This window comes from Vicugna pacos, chromosome 11 (genome assembly GCF_048564905.1).
Source record: "Vicugna pacos chromosome 11, VicPac4, whole genome shotgun sequence".
Lineage (NCBI taxonomy): Eukaryota > Metazoa > Chordata > Mammalia > Artiodactyla > Camelidae > Vicugna > Vicugna pacos.
In genome coordinates this window covers 54,853,687-54,868,545 of record NC_132997.1, presented here as the reverse complement: position 1 = coordinate 54,868,545, position 14,859 = coordinate 54,853,687, and the positions used below count along the sequence as shown (strand labels likewise).

Genomic DNA, 14,859 nt, shown 5'->3' with positions numbered 1-14,859 from the left:
CTACAGAATGGGAGAAAATATTTGCAAAAGATGAGACTGACAAGGGCTTAACTTCCAGAATATATAAACAATTCATAAGCTTGATAAAAAACAAAACAAAAAAAACCAAAACAAAAAAAACCAAAACAAAAAAAAAACCCCAACTCAATCCAAAAATGGACAGATGACCTAAACAAGCAATTCTCCAATGAAGACATAGAAATGGCCAACAGCCACATGAAAAATGCTCAATATCACTAATCATCAGAGAAATACAAATCAAAACTACAATGAGGTATCACCTCACACCTGTCAGAATGGCCATCATTTAAAAGTCCACAAACAATAAATGCTGGAGAGGCTCTGGGGAAAAGGAAACCCTCCTATACTGTTGGTGGGAATGTAGTTTGGTGCAGCCACTATAGAAAACAGTATAGAGATTCCTTAAAAAATTAAAAATAGATTTACCATATTACCCAGCAATCTCACTCCTGGGCATATATCCAGAGAGAACTCTAATTCAAAAAGATACATGCACCCCAATGTTCACAGCAGCATTATTTACAATATCCAAGATGTGGAAACAACTTAAATGTCCATCGACAGATGACTAGATAAAGAAGCTGTGGTATAGTTATGCAATGGAATACTACTCTGCCATAAAAAATAATAAAATAATGCCATTTGCAGCAACATGGATGAACATGGAGATTGTCATTCTAAGTGAAGTGAGCCAGAAAGAGAAAGAAAAATACCATATGATATCACTTATATGTGGAATCTATTTTAAAAAAAGACAAACTTACTTACAAAACAGGAAGACTCACAAACAGAAAACAAACTTATGGGAACCAGGGAGGGAAGTGGGTAGGAGGGGATAAATCAGGAGTTTGAGATTTGCAGATCCTAATATATATAAAATAGAAAACAAGTTCATACTGTATAACACAAGGAACTATATTTGTTGAGTAACTTATGGTGAAAAAGAAAATGAAAATGAATATATATATATGTTCATGTATGACTGAAGCATTATGCTGTACACCAGAAATTGACACAACATTGTAAACTGACTATACTTCAATAAAATATATATATGTGAAAAAAGTCACTGTATTGTACAATTTAAAGTTGCTGACAGTAAAACAAATGTTTTCACCAAACCAAAAAACAAAGCAGCAATGTGTAGTGATGGATGTGTTAGTTAATTAGATAGGAGAAGTTCTTTTGCAATATACATGTATAGTAAATCACCAGGATGTACAATTTAAATATCTTACAGTTTTGTCAGTTTTCTCTGAAACTCAAAAAAATGTTAATTACATTACAGTCATCATAGAAATGAAGCTCTAATCAGATAGGATTAGTATTCTCATAAGAAGAGATCTCTCTCTCTCTCACTCTGTCTACCATAAGAAGACACAGCAAGAGGCAGCCATCTGCAGCCAGGAAGAGAACTCTCATCAGGAATCAAATCAGCAAGCACCTTGATCTAGGACATCTCAGCTGCCAGAACTGTGAGAAATAAATTTCTATTGTTTAAGCCACCCCATCTACAGCATTTTGTTATGGCACCCAAGCCGACTAAGACATCACACATTTAGCTTGTTCTGATTTAGCAGAGATGCTTGGGACATAATCCGATACAGATGTTTCATCTGTTCCTTGTAATTTACTAGAAAACTAACTGTACCCTAACCTAATGGAATTCTATGAGTCTGCATTATACCCTAATGCTAGCCTTCCTGGTGTATCCCTTCTATATTCCCAATGAACGAACATCATCTATTTACATATATATTAAATTCTCAAACTACTATTACTGTAACGCAGTTTTGTTAATATAAAGAAGAATATAGGCAAGAATGCACTAGAGTGTGATTAGCTGATAAAATGGGTAACTATACGATCCTTTTTGCTTTGGCAAGTTTACTGGCAACAAAACACAGTATAGCAGTGTGTCGGGCAAAAGCAACTTGAACGTCAAACCTCTTGATCAGCAAGGGAACAACACAAAATAACAAGGCAGGAAATTATGTATTGTTCATAGAAAAATAAGTCAAATTAAACTGCACAACAGGTTTTTGTTGATCAATGTATTTGAGTACCTACTAAGTGACAAAATTATTAGTAGAATACTCCAACCAAAAGGTAAGGCATCGACTTCTAATTTATAATTCAATTTCAGTTTGATGGAACTCAGGATTCCCCTTTTTGAGGAAAAAATATTTCAAAATCTGTAAGAAGGAAGACCCTAAATGATCAGTATGTTGTAAAAATCCAGATGGACTACACTGTTAAATATACAATATACAGGTCTTGCACTTCTAAACCAAAAGAAGTATTAAAAGTTCTATTCAATATTATTTCATAATAATAGGGAACTTGGCAGCTAGTTATTGAGAGGGAGTATTATATTTGATGGTATCTAGCCACAGATTAGTCTAAAACATAAATAACCTACAGAGTATGAACTTTCACAGCTCTCCGCCTCACCCCAACATATCAGAAAGCAAGCAAAACATATTATTTTACTATGTGTTTTCTATATTCATGGCTAATATACACTATGATGCTGTGGATTTTGTTAGGCAACCTATACTGCCCCTCTTACAACATATCATTGAGAAGAGATTAGATGAAATTTAGGACAAATGGAAGAGTACTGAAATATATAGTCAGAAAATCTGTGGGTTCATTTTACTTAAGAGACATTGGTTGCATACCATGGGTTTTTAGAATTTTAGATGCGTAAGCTTCTATCTCTACAGTGCAACAAAACTGATCTGCTTTAAGGATCACAGTCTAAGTATTTCAATCCTATTTATGCCAAAATATTGACATTCATGGATTCCCAAATTTTGGGGTTATAGCTTATAAATAAATCAACTCGTAAAACTTGGAGTGCTAATAACAAAAGAAAGCAACATCATACATGGCAGTAGTATGCTTTTTCAGATTATCTATTAAATTGTTCTTATTTAACTCGTGTTACATATAAACTATTTAATTTATGGTTATCATTAATCCTAAAATCATAATTAGTATTTACTGATTCATTACAACAACAGAAATATTACATCCATTATCCCATTTATGTCTGCAGATGGACCAAACAAATTCAATGGGAAATGTGAAATTGTTATTCCCATTTTATAGATACGGTAAAGGACGTTTATTTCCTTTTCCAAGATCACAAATCTAGTCAAAATTTATGGCTAATATTTACACAGCTTTAAAGCACAATAAACAATACTTATTGTATACTAAGCATTATTTAAAAGCTTTACTTATATTTAAATAATTTAACCATCACACTTCATTTTGGATTTGGTATCTGTACTCAATTGATTCTAATCTTTCCCTCCCAAATGTGATTGTGGTTTGCTGCATCTGCTTAAGTCTAGTCAAACACACAGTCCTGAGATGTTCTAACGATGCTTCTGGCTTGCAAGAATGGGGAGAATGTAAGTGGGTAAAAGCTACATTTTGGAAAAAAATCAACTCTTGTTTATGACTTCTGTCTGGTGTTTCTCGATCACTCTATTTAACGGGGAATGTTCATTTTGTACACATTTCTGCTCCAGAACCCCCGTCACCTCTTTCGTGTCATTTTACTTTGTTTGTGTAGATAGCCAGAAGGGAAAAAATGTATTAGACGTAGGTGAATCTTCCAAACTGTCAAAGTAGATATTACCTAGATTTGAGAGAACAACTCTATACTCACCTTCAATTACATTTTCAATTGTCATTAAAGCAAGCTGATCTTAAAATCATTAAATTCAAATTTAGAGCAGGCTGCAGGGCAGGCTCCCGGCGGTGTGGAGAGCACTGGAGATGCGTGAGCGCTTGGGAGTGACAGCGTGAGACAGCCGCCATCAGGAGAGTTGAAAAAGGGAGAAGCAGCCCTACAAATGTATTTGTATTGTCTCTTTCCTTTCTCCTTACCAATGTCTTCTGATCCAAACTTCCTATAGGGAGACGTGAGAGAATAAGAACTAAAAATACATTTAGAAAGGAGGAACTTTATATCACTAAGATAAAATAAACTATTCATGTACTTAAAGAGTATTTAGATTTGAAGGACAGTGAAATGTACTGTTAGGAGTGCAAGCTTTGGAGTCAAAAGGCTTAGATTTGAATCTTGTTTCCACCAACACCGACTGTGTCACCTCGGGGGCCAGATATGTAATTTTTGCTTCAGGTTTTAATTTGCAAAGTTGTGATGATAATAGCAGAGGTATTACTAAATGATTTTACAGATTAAATGCAATAATTCATGTAAAGAACTTAAAGCACTCTCGGGTATATAGCAGGCCCCGGGAAAAGAACTACTGTCATTGCTGCTAGTGGTAATGGTGAGGTTATTTTTTAATATACATTGTATTATAGATGCTCAGGTGATCGTTTTACACAGAGATCTATACAAATCACAACTGCACAAATAGTCCCCACTATTCCTGATGGGATATTCTCATGAGAAATAATACCCTATTCTGAAATGATATAGGAAAACCAAAAATTTCAAATGCCTGAAGCTAAGCGGGGTGAATGGTAGGGTGGTGAGGTTGCACCTATCAGGATTTCCACTTACAGGGGCTCACGGAACCACAGATACGAAAAATATGGGATCCCTGGAGGGTTTAGGCATCATGGACAGGTTCCTACTTTTTGATTCAACTTCCTTAAAGAGTAGGAACCTCTCTACAAAGCAGAGGAGTGAACTTTAGAGTCAGCAAGACCTGAGATCTCCCCCTGGCTTCATCTTACAAGAGATGTGTGAACATGAACAAATTATTAAATTTCTATGAGACACAGATCCAACATTTGTGAAATGGAGATAATATATGCACACTAGGCAGACGATAACTAAAAGGGATGATGTGTATAAAACATAAGACCTTACATATAATGAGGCTTCAGCAAGTTAATTATTCTTACTTCTAAACTTTAAATTGGAAAATCAAGCACAAATTTAATTTTTATTAAAAAAAAAACTTTTGTATATGTATGCATATGTACATATTTTCACATTCAGGCAAAGGCCCTTGGTATATGATCCCAGAGATTGTGGCTAAAACAAAATCCCTTTTACTTGAAGAGCCCTTTAAATCTGAAAGGTTGGCAAGAGGAGATTCTCAAGTCCTCTTGCATGAGTCAACAGACCATCTTTCTCAGCTTTCGACTCGCTTTTCCCAACATAAGACCACAAACAGTCCAAATATTTACACTGAGCCCTCCAAAGTATAAACACTCTAGGGTTGTTCAGGAGTTTTGTTCATCACCTTCACATTTCTTTTCAGCTCCCTCCCACGCACTTAAAGCCATTCAGCAAAATCATGCCATTGATGGCATTGCACCTGGCATGGCTGGTGCTCCCAGGTGGAGAAGCAGATGTATAATGGACCTATTTGAAAATGCTACATTAGAGAAGCAACTCTACAAACAAAATTAGTGAGATAGTGCCAAGGATTGCTCTTCCTTCTGTTCCATGACAGTTTATCATCCAGAAAAAGGAACTGCCAGGTAAGCCGTGGAGCACAGAAGGAGAAGGAAAGGAGGTCTGTAGCAGCAGGTGTCCCCTGGATATTGTGCAGGGAGAAAGAACGCAAACTAAGGCGTTCAGCTCATATGTCCGTGCACATTAAGCCATTTAGCTAGCGTATGGAATGTTTCAGGTTGTCCCAGGGATATAGACAAGGAACTAAATATTGACTCAGCAAGCGCTCAAATGAGAAGTATGATTAAATTAAATAGTACAAAGGGGAGGCTTGTTTCATAGACTCCAGTAATTGCTTAAAACTCAAAAGAGACCAAATAAAGGTCAAAAAGGTGTAGCAGCAACCAGGCAGATAAATATAGCGAGACCTATGAAAGACATGAGCACAGAAATGGAAAAAATTTCAAAAAGCATGATGGCTCAATTGTTAAAAAGGATTGGATATCGTCATGAGCATAAATAATTAGTTCTGTCTTTTAAGTAAAGTCTGGTCTGACACATGCAGCTATGCATTAGTTCTAATTTTACTGTAATGACTGACTATGTACAGAAATGCCTTAGGGTAATGCCCTTTCCTTGGAAAAGCTGGACTGAGAGCCTCATGGAGAACAGGTGTAGTACTTTGGAGCTCTAAAAATGCTGTATTTCCAGTCCCACTTCAGAAAGGAGAGCGCGAAAAGGACCAGGAGGATGATTCTAGTACACTCAGGGTTGGCTATATCAGAATACAAGGTTGGAAATATAAGGGAGCATGTTTGTGAACAGACAGATAAAGAAGGACTCTGATTTTATCTCTGAGACCCCAAAGCTACTATCACTGGACATCAGGGGTAGCAAAGCCTCTCCTAGACGAGAGGGAGCTGGAGGATGGAGGACAGAGGTGGAGGAACAGAAGACTGAGACAGATCTCCATCCTTGTACTTAAGCTCTCTGAGCTTTATCTTCTCATTAACAAAATGGAGATAAGAGTGGGACTTTCCTCAGAGCACTGTTTGTATACAAAATAATTAACATATGTAAGGGGTTTAGAATGAGCTATGTTCATTATTAAGAGCTTGATAAATATTAGTTATCATTGTTGTTATCATTTTTCTCTTCTATAAGTATCACAGAAGATAAAAATAAGAACCATGCCCTAAAGAAGTGCCCGATCTGCTCAAAGTTTGAGATATGGACCCGGAATCTGCTCAAGTTGCCATGTTCACTAAAGCTTCAGCGCTGCTGTGCTAAGCAACTTAGTACCACGTATATGTGCTTTAGAGTCAGGACCGAGTTTAAGATTGCGCCCTGCCTTTTAATAGCTTTGTGATCTTGAAGAAATTGTTCAACCTCTTTAAGTTTCAGTTTCTGTATCTATAAAATTGCAATAACACTAGCTATTTCGTACAGCTTCTTTTTGGTGACAATTATGAAAGGAAATGCATATCAAATATTTAGGACATTGCCTAGCACTAATGAGGACTCCATTTCATAGATGTACAGAGGCAATATATGCATATATTACATCTATCACCTGCGATATGAATGACACGTACATGCATGCGATACACACACAAGTGGACATACACACAGAAGCACACACTGCCTTTCATGCCCTTAACTCTAAATGAAATCACAAATCTTTCTTAGCTTGATGAAGCCTAGTCATATCACTCATTTTCCCCATCTCTTTTCCATTCCTGTTTGTCTCTGCCTCTTCCTCTGTCTCCTTCACACACTCATACACACTCAAACACAAGCTATGCAAGTAAAATGTTTATGGATTTATATTCATACTATTATTTAATCTGGACAGACCTTTCCTTATTTATTACTGAAAACATCACCTTGCATTTTAGAGCAATTTATAATTTCAGTTCACTTTCACAGAACTTGTCTCCTCTCCATCCCACCAAATTCTTCCAATTTTTTATTATTTAGTTCAAATTTTCTGTAAAATCCTCAGACTATGCAAATCAGAGTACTTCCTTTGTTGTAGATCTTGGGTATTTTTTGCCCAAAACACTTGTTTGTTTATTAATCCTGGGCTGGTCTTAAGCATTTCCCTAATATATTGGCCTGTTTGTACCCTGCCTGACATCTTAAAATCCCATGATGTTAGAGATGTTAATCTTGCCAAAATGACTCCCCTGAATTTTGGGGTGGCTTAAGTTCTATTCTATATTGCAATTAATGAATTCTGAACATATAAAATTTGCGTAGACACTGTAGTGTTGAATAAAAATATTTCCATCCCCAATCTCTCTTCAAATCTAAGAGCTAAACGTCTTCACTTAACATTGGCAACAAGTCTGAAGATCTTTTACCTTATGCTGAATACAGTTACAGACAGCCCAAGACTTACTTTGTAGTTATTCCATTACTCATCAGCTGTGTATGGTCCAAGCTCTAAGCTTGGCACAGAAGCAAAGGTGATTATTCTTCCTCAAAGCCCATGTCAAGTGTGCTGCTAAAAAAGGGATGGGCAATAAGCAGTTTTATGATCTGCAGAGGAATTCTCTCACTAAAAGAACAACATTTTCCTTAGGTTTCTCCTTAGATGTAATTTGAAATAAATGTGTAACAATTAGATGAAGGATATCAATGAATAATACCATTTCATGAAAAGTTATAATTAACTCACATTAGCTAATATGATTCCACTGCTATTACTGCTACTACTACCACCAGCTAATATTTAATGAGCACTTACTATATGCCAGACAGTATGCTAAGACCTTACATGAAGTAGTTTATTTTCTTCCTGGAAGGCATTTATCAGCCAGTGAGCAATATTTCTAGCCTTTCCTTTCCTGGTAGACAGATGTTGGAAGCCTCGCAGTGAGACTTGGGAAAGTTCATAACCCCTGTTCTGTCTAACTATGTAAATAAAAGCTCCCTTAACAACTTGCATCATACTTCAAATGACTTGTTGTTCCAAGTCATGGAGACTTTGGAGCTATTTGTTATGATAGCAGAGCCTAACCTAAGTTGTCTGATTCAGTGTTGTTGACTAGAACAACCTTTCTTAAGGTTAATTTTTTTCCAATTATATACTTTTCTATGCTATGTGCTATAGAACCTGATGTTACACTAAAAATGATTTATCTTTGTACAGTAGCGGAGTGAAGTTGTACTCTATATCTGTTTAAAAGTATAAGTGAAGGTCCTAAAACGTTCATAAAAGGATGTCCATTTGTCATTAGCAATACTACCATGATGCTTGTATACACAAACACACACACAAAAGCACACACACATATACATGGTAGTTGCTCCGAATTTGCAGTGCATGAGTGGCATCTAAATGGTATGTACCCTTTTGGGAACAACAACAAAAAAGCTTTTTCATAAAACTCAACCATGAATTGCCTGTGACCCAGGGCTTGGCCAAAAACTTTCCCAAGACATCTAAAATTGCAAAGAGATGACTTTAATGTACTTGTTCCTCTAGGGTTGTCAAAGCATTATTTTTGTGATCAGCATCATCAGGAGGAAGTATTTCCAGACCCTATTATCATAACTCCCTGATGAAAAGCCTTGACTAAATTGAGGTTTAATGTTGCAACTTTAGGTTTAATAAGGGTCAAAGTAAGAAATGTCTATTTGAACATTTCTGTCTTTTATAGACCCCTGGGTTAGGACATCATTGTGTTACCAACTGTTACTTGAATAATGGCCACACACAGTAAATTTCTTTTTAAATTTAAAGCCTAATAAACTTTTCTCTCTCTAAAGAAATGTTTATGCTATTTATCATCAAGAAATGAAAATTACATAGTACATTTACTTATTAACGTCCACTTGAATATACTCAACTAGGCAATTTACCTAAAAACTTGGAAATACTCACTTCTTTGTTTTTAAAAAAAATTATTCTTTATAGTTTGTTTTAATTTTTAGTTTCTAACTCATATTTTCTTCATTGATGAAACTACTACAATTTTTCAGTATTACTTTCTAATTCTTCTATTTTTCTTCATTTATAAAACTGCTATAATCTTTCAGAAGCAAGAGGACATTCTAATTTTATAATTATAAAATTATTTTTCTTTTTTGCATGTCTTTTTTTTCCTAACTGAATTCCTTGAGAACAAGTGCTGTTGGCTCATCTCAGTAGTGTTGTTTCAAGGCAGCAAAATGAGAATAAATAAACGCTAGTGTGAAATGACACAAGGGGCTCTGAAACTAAAGCCTGGATTCACATTGTCACTCCATCACTTACTAACCATGACATTTGGCAAGTTATGTTCATTTATTAGCTTTAGTTTTCTTGTCAACAAAATTCTCCAAGTTTACTTGTAAGCACTGTTGACAGGATAAGAGAATATATACAAATGTGTCAGTAGGAGTGGTGTAGTCACCCAATTCTGCAAATTCTCCCATCACCTCTTTCCCATCCACAAAGTAAGTGACAGGAGAGGACACAATGATGCTATCATTTGTCTCTGGAGGAGGTTCCTGCAAAGAGAGCCTGAAAGAAACTTGCATATGTGGTTTATCGGAGCCCTGTTCTCAGGAAAAGAGCAGGAGAAAAAGAAAGAATAGTGAGAGATGGTAGAGCAAACTAAGAATATGACTAGTCCCTGGAGAGGATGGCCATGGGCTGATCGCACAGGAGGCTGTGAAATTACACAGGAGAGGTGGCTCCATCTTGAGGCCAGGAGCGGTGGGACGTGACCCCCCCAGACAGCGTGATTCCCTGACTGAGAACAAGCGTCCAGAGAAGGGAGCAGCTGTGAGAGGTCCGCAGCCCTCCCCGGCAGGAGCTGGGAAGGTGGGTAAACTACCAGGTGGGGGGATCTGGCAGGAGTAACAACAACGTAACAGAAAGTTTAGCTTTCCCTTAGTTCCTGTCTCCTCTTACACCAACAGTTCTCACAGGGACAGCTGTGCGTTTGGCAGTATCTGGAGACATTATTGGTCATCAAAACTGAGTGACGGGGGGTGGTCACGGACATCTGGCGGATAGATTCCAGGGCTACTGCTAAACATTTACAGTGCAGAGGACAGCCCCCTACAACAACTAATTATCCAGCCCCCTATCCCAAGTGCCAGTGGTGCCAAAGAGGAGAAACCCTGAAATAAGCAAAAACATAAAAGTCAACATGGAGTACTTACTACTAACAATTACTGATTTGCAATTAATATTATACAGACTTTAGTGAACAAAAGGGGAAATGTGGGACTGTATTGGTTTTACTAGGGAAACACACACGCACACCTCACAAACACACCTTCACCAGAACTTTTATCTTGTGACTGTAACTAGCATTACTTCATAATCTGCAACAAGCAGCACAAACCCAGCATGAGTGCCAGACTGAAGTGACTGCTTTTGCAAATCCCATCCATGCTATCTTGCGCCTTTTTTCACATCTGCTTTCAGTTCCGTCTTTATCCAGCCCTTTATGCATTGATGCCATCACTTTGTCCGAGAATCTTTAGCGCCTTGATTTTTTCTTCTCTCCCCTTCTGTGCTTTTCCTCCCTGGCTTCCAACTGAACTTATGAACATCAGATGTCTGCATCCAGCTCTGCTCTTTTCCTTCAGCTGTGCTTTGCCTAATGGGGAATTTGGCTCCATCCTACAGCTCTCAAATACATCCGGCTCCCTTCCACAGCCTCTCCTCCCACCACTTGGAAGTTCTGTGGTTCAGGTTGTTGGCGTACAATAGAAATAATGAATCACCTCTTTTCTTTTCTAAGGATTGTTAATGATCAAGCTAATTCTCTTTTTCTACAACAGAAATAGTCTTTTCCATTACGTTTTTTATTCTTTCTTCCAATATTCTCTTTTTTAATAATGTGGAACTATCTGACATACATTAAGAACACGGGAATAATTATAAGAAGTAAATTTAACAGTAGAGACTCTCATGTCACATTTATATATATTTTTTCCTTTCCCCTCCATTTCTTTCCTTTGTGTGTGTGTGTTTCTGCATCATCCAGCTGTTTTATCCTCTCCATCTCTTAACTGCACAAAGGTCTAATTTCACCAAACAGATCACTCTGTTCTGTGAGAGATACTGGTAACTGCAGTCTGGGTGAAGCCATGTCTAACTAATCCTACAATTATGGACAATATATGGCACCAGTTTGATACATGTGTCTCTTTTTCCTCTAGACCTAAAATTAACAGTTAACTCCTGAAGCACCTGGTTTTATTCTCTCTGATAGATATTGTTTAAGCAAAATTCTAGTAGCACCCTTTTAAAATAAATAAAAACAAAACAAAACATCTTGCTACGTCATATCGTAATTTGCCCAATTGGTGCTTAGAGGAAAACTTTGGATAGGAATTGGGGAGAGACAGGGACAGCTGAAGGAAATAAGAAGAAAGATTTGGAAAAGACAGTAAAATATGAAGTGCCAGAAATCTGCTCCCAAATTTTGTTTTCTACATAATTTAAGATACAAATGCATTAAAATTTTATTAGTTTATGTTTTTGGACACAAATGTATATAAAAATGTAATTCTGTGACATCAGCAACTGAAAGGGGTAGAGGATACAGCTGTTAAAGGAGAAAAAAAATCATATGTTGTTAAAGTTTAACTGGTACAAATTCAAATTAAAATGTTGTAATTTTAGGAGGTTAAATGTAATCCACATGGTAATCATAAAGAAAATAGCTGAGGAATATATACCAGAGGAAATGGGAAAGGAAATTACACATTCAGTATAAAAGAGTAATCTCTGACATTCCGAGCTGGAAGGCACCAAAGGGCTCACTTAATCCCCAACCTTAGTTTTACAGATGAATGAAGGAACAGACCCAAAGAGATGAATGTCCAGACCGCTACCCTGGTCTCCTCATTCGGAGTCCACTGGTTTTCCTATTGCCTCCTATTAGCTTCTCATGTTGAAGCTGAAGATTGTGTTCGGGTCAGGCTTTCTTAAAATTTCTTTAAATTCTTAAAATCACCATTTTCACCTATTAATACTCTGTTTTAGTCACTATTTTCCACATCTTTCAATGAAAACCATTCCTCACCTCTTGATATCTGCTGCAGCCTTCCCGGCCAAGTACACCAAGACCACCTCCTGCCACTGTGCCTCTAACCCCACTGGGTGGAGGCTGCAGGGCTCACTTGCAGTAGCGATGGAGTAAAGAATGTGTGAGTTAAATTCTGGCCCTGGCTGTGCCCTCAGATACCTTCATGCACCAAGGCAAGGCACTGAAAGTCCCTGACCTGTTTCGTTGCCCGTAAGGTTAATTTGAATTAGATAGTTCTACCAGGACTAGGTTATTTCTAGGGTTCCTTCAAGTGTTGTTACAACTGGAAGCGTAGCACAGTCAAGAAAATCGAATCCATTGTGAGATCAGCTTACCTAAACACCAAGAGAATTTCACAGCCCACCTTACTACAATGCAAAAAAGAAAAAAAACCACACTCCCATACCTGTTCTTGTTTTTAAAGTATATTCTTTGAGTTACTGTCTATTACTTCTGTCTCCTATCTAGCATTGCAAACAAACAAACCCAACACTCTTCTTCTCTTTACTTTTCTCCTCACCCTTCTCCCACTTCCTCTTCCCTTCTTGATTTCTTTCATCTCCCCTCACTGTATTTCATAAATCTCCTAGTCTTTTAATTTGTTAATTTTAACTTTTAATTTTTTCCTAGTCCTTTAAAAAATCTCTAAATACTTGTTATTTTCCAAATCTTCTTTTAGTTTTCCCAATTTTCTTGATAATGGCCAAAGATTACAGTAGGTTCAGAAAGTTCATTAACTAATTCCCTTAATGTCTCAACATGGCAAGCACGTTAATCTGCAAAGTCATTCTGTATGTACTTGTCGGCCCTAGTGGCTATCTTGGCCAACAGCGCGGTACTGTTGCTGTTCCCTGTCATTCCTAGGTGATGCACACCACCCCTTGGTTTCAGCTAAAGCTGAATTGCTGTTGCTTGGCAAACTTTCCATCTTTCTGATCTTTCCCCCCCTGGCTGATTAGTTATATTATTTATTCAATTTTTAAAATTGTGGCTCTGGCACACCTGCCTCAGGGTAAGAGAGCACAATTAAACACATTAAAGGAAATACACAAAACACAGTGATTATGTAATTAATCAGTTTTAAGTACAATAAAAACATAGCTAGCTGAAAAGCATAACACTTGGGGAAAGGGTAATTTTAAGAATTTAAAACCATTTTAATGATATGCTTTTTTTCCTTTGCATTTTACTTTCTATGTACACAGGCTAGAACATAACAATACTCATTTCTTTAGAGCAAGACTCCTTTCACAAGGCAGAATAGCCTCCCCACTTGGCACCACACACAAGGACGCTAGAGGACCAACTGATGGAGAATTTATGGAACTGCCCTTAGGTAACCCAGGTACATTTTAATCTTCTTAGAGTTATATTTCTGCTGTATTCTTAGTTAGTACATTAATAAGTCATGGTGGCTATGGAAACTGATCTGGAACAGTATGTTTAATTACACTGTTTCACGGTGGTTTGCTATTATTATTTCAAGTAAGCTTTTATATCCCTCCCCCACTTTTTTGGAGAAGGGACAGCCACTGGAAGGCCATACTGGCTTCACTTTCATGTAACTGAAGGATACAGTGAAGCTGAGCCAGGTTCCATAATCCGGGCAATGTCCTGGAGCTCAGCTCTGGTAGAACAATGTCGAGCACACAGTATTATCGGATTCCCATCTCAAATCACTGCTGTTAGATTATTTTCTTATCTAAGCAATACTGAAAAATGTTGAAGATATGGACATATTTACTTTGTTCTTTTGCTAAAATAAAACAGTCAATAGAGCACTCATGTCTTAATCTTCATGGGAAAATACTCCTCCTATTTTACCAAAATATGAGATCCATAAGCAAGAAGTTCTACAATTGCCCACTTGTCTCTAACTGTGTTTATATCTTCATTTATCTTCATGTATCTGAATCTCTGGCTCAGGAGAAAAGTTCTTTTTTTCCCCCACACCTAGTCTTTCTACCTGTTTCCCTAATCCATTCCTTCTGCCTTGCCTAAGACTTTATTCTATCAGTTATAGCCTTAATTTTTAATAGATTTTCTGGTTTCTTGCTCTTCACCCAAACATTTTCTCAGTTACCACGACCTGAAAAAGGATATAAATAAAAATGCTAACCAACAAAAAAAAGTAATAAATAGAAAGTTCTAGTAATTGCATTTGCCCCTCAAGTCTGTCTCAGTCTCTTGCCTCTCCCTCTTTCTCTCTCTGTCTCACACACACACTTTCTCCTTTCTTTCAACTACAAACTGCAGGAAAATCTAGTCTGTGCTGCCATCTCTTCTCTGTCACTGCATACTCAGTGTTCAGCCCACTACAGTCTGATTTTTGCTTTCACCATGTTACTGATACTGCTTTTAGAAAAGATATAAAGATACTTTGTAAATGCAAAATCCAAC

The 14,859-nt window shown here is 37.1% G+C and overlaps 1 protein-coding gene across 4 annotated transcripts in view; it reads right to left on the bottom strand.

The window, feature by feature from the left end:
- Nucleotides 1-14,859, bottom strand: part of CTNNA3 (catenin alpha 3) — a 1,353,918-nt gene that overhangs the window by 31,547 nt on the left and 1,307,512 nt on the right. The window contains exon 16 of one of the 4 annotated variants that reach the window (XM_072971429.1): nt 3,913-3,950. The exons of the other annotated variants lie outside the window; for them this stretch is intronic. Within the exon in view, the coding sequence (XP_072827530.1) occupies nt 3,924-3,950 (27 nt within the window). The 3' untranslated portion in view covers nt 3,913-3,923. Of the gene's footprint in view, nt 1-3,912; nt 3,951-14,859 lie in introns of those variants that run through there. 4 annotated transcript variants of the gene reach the window in all.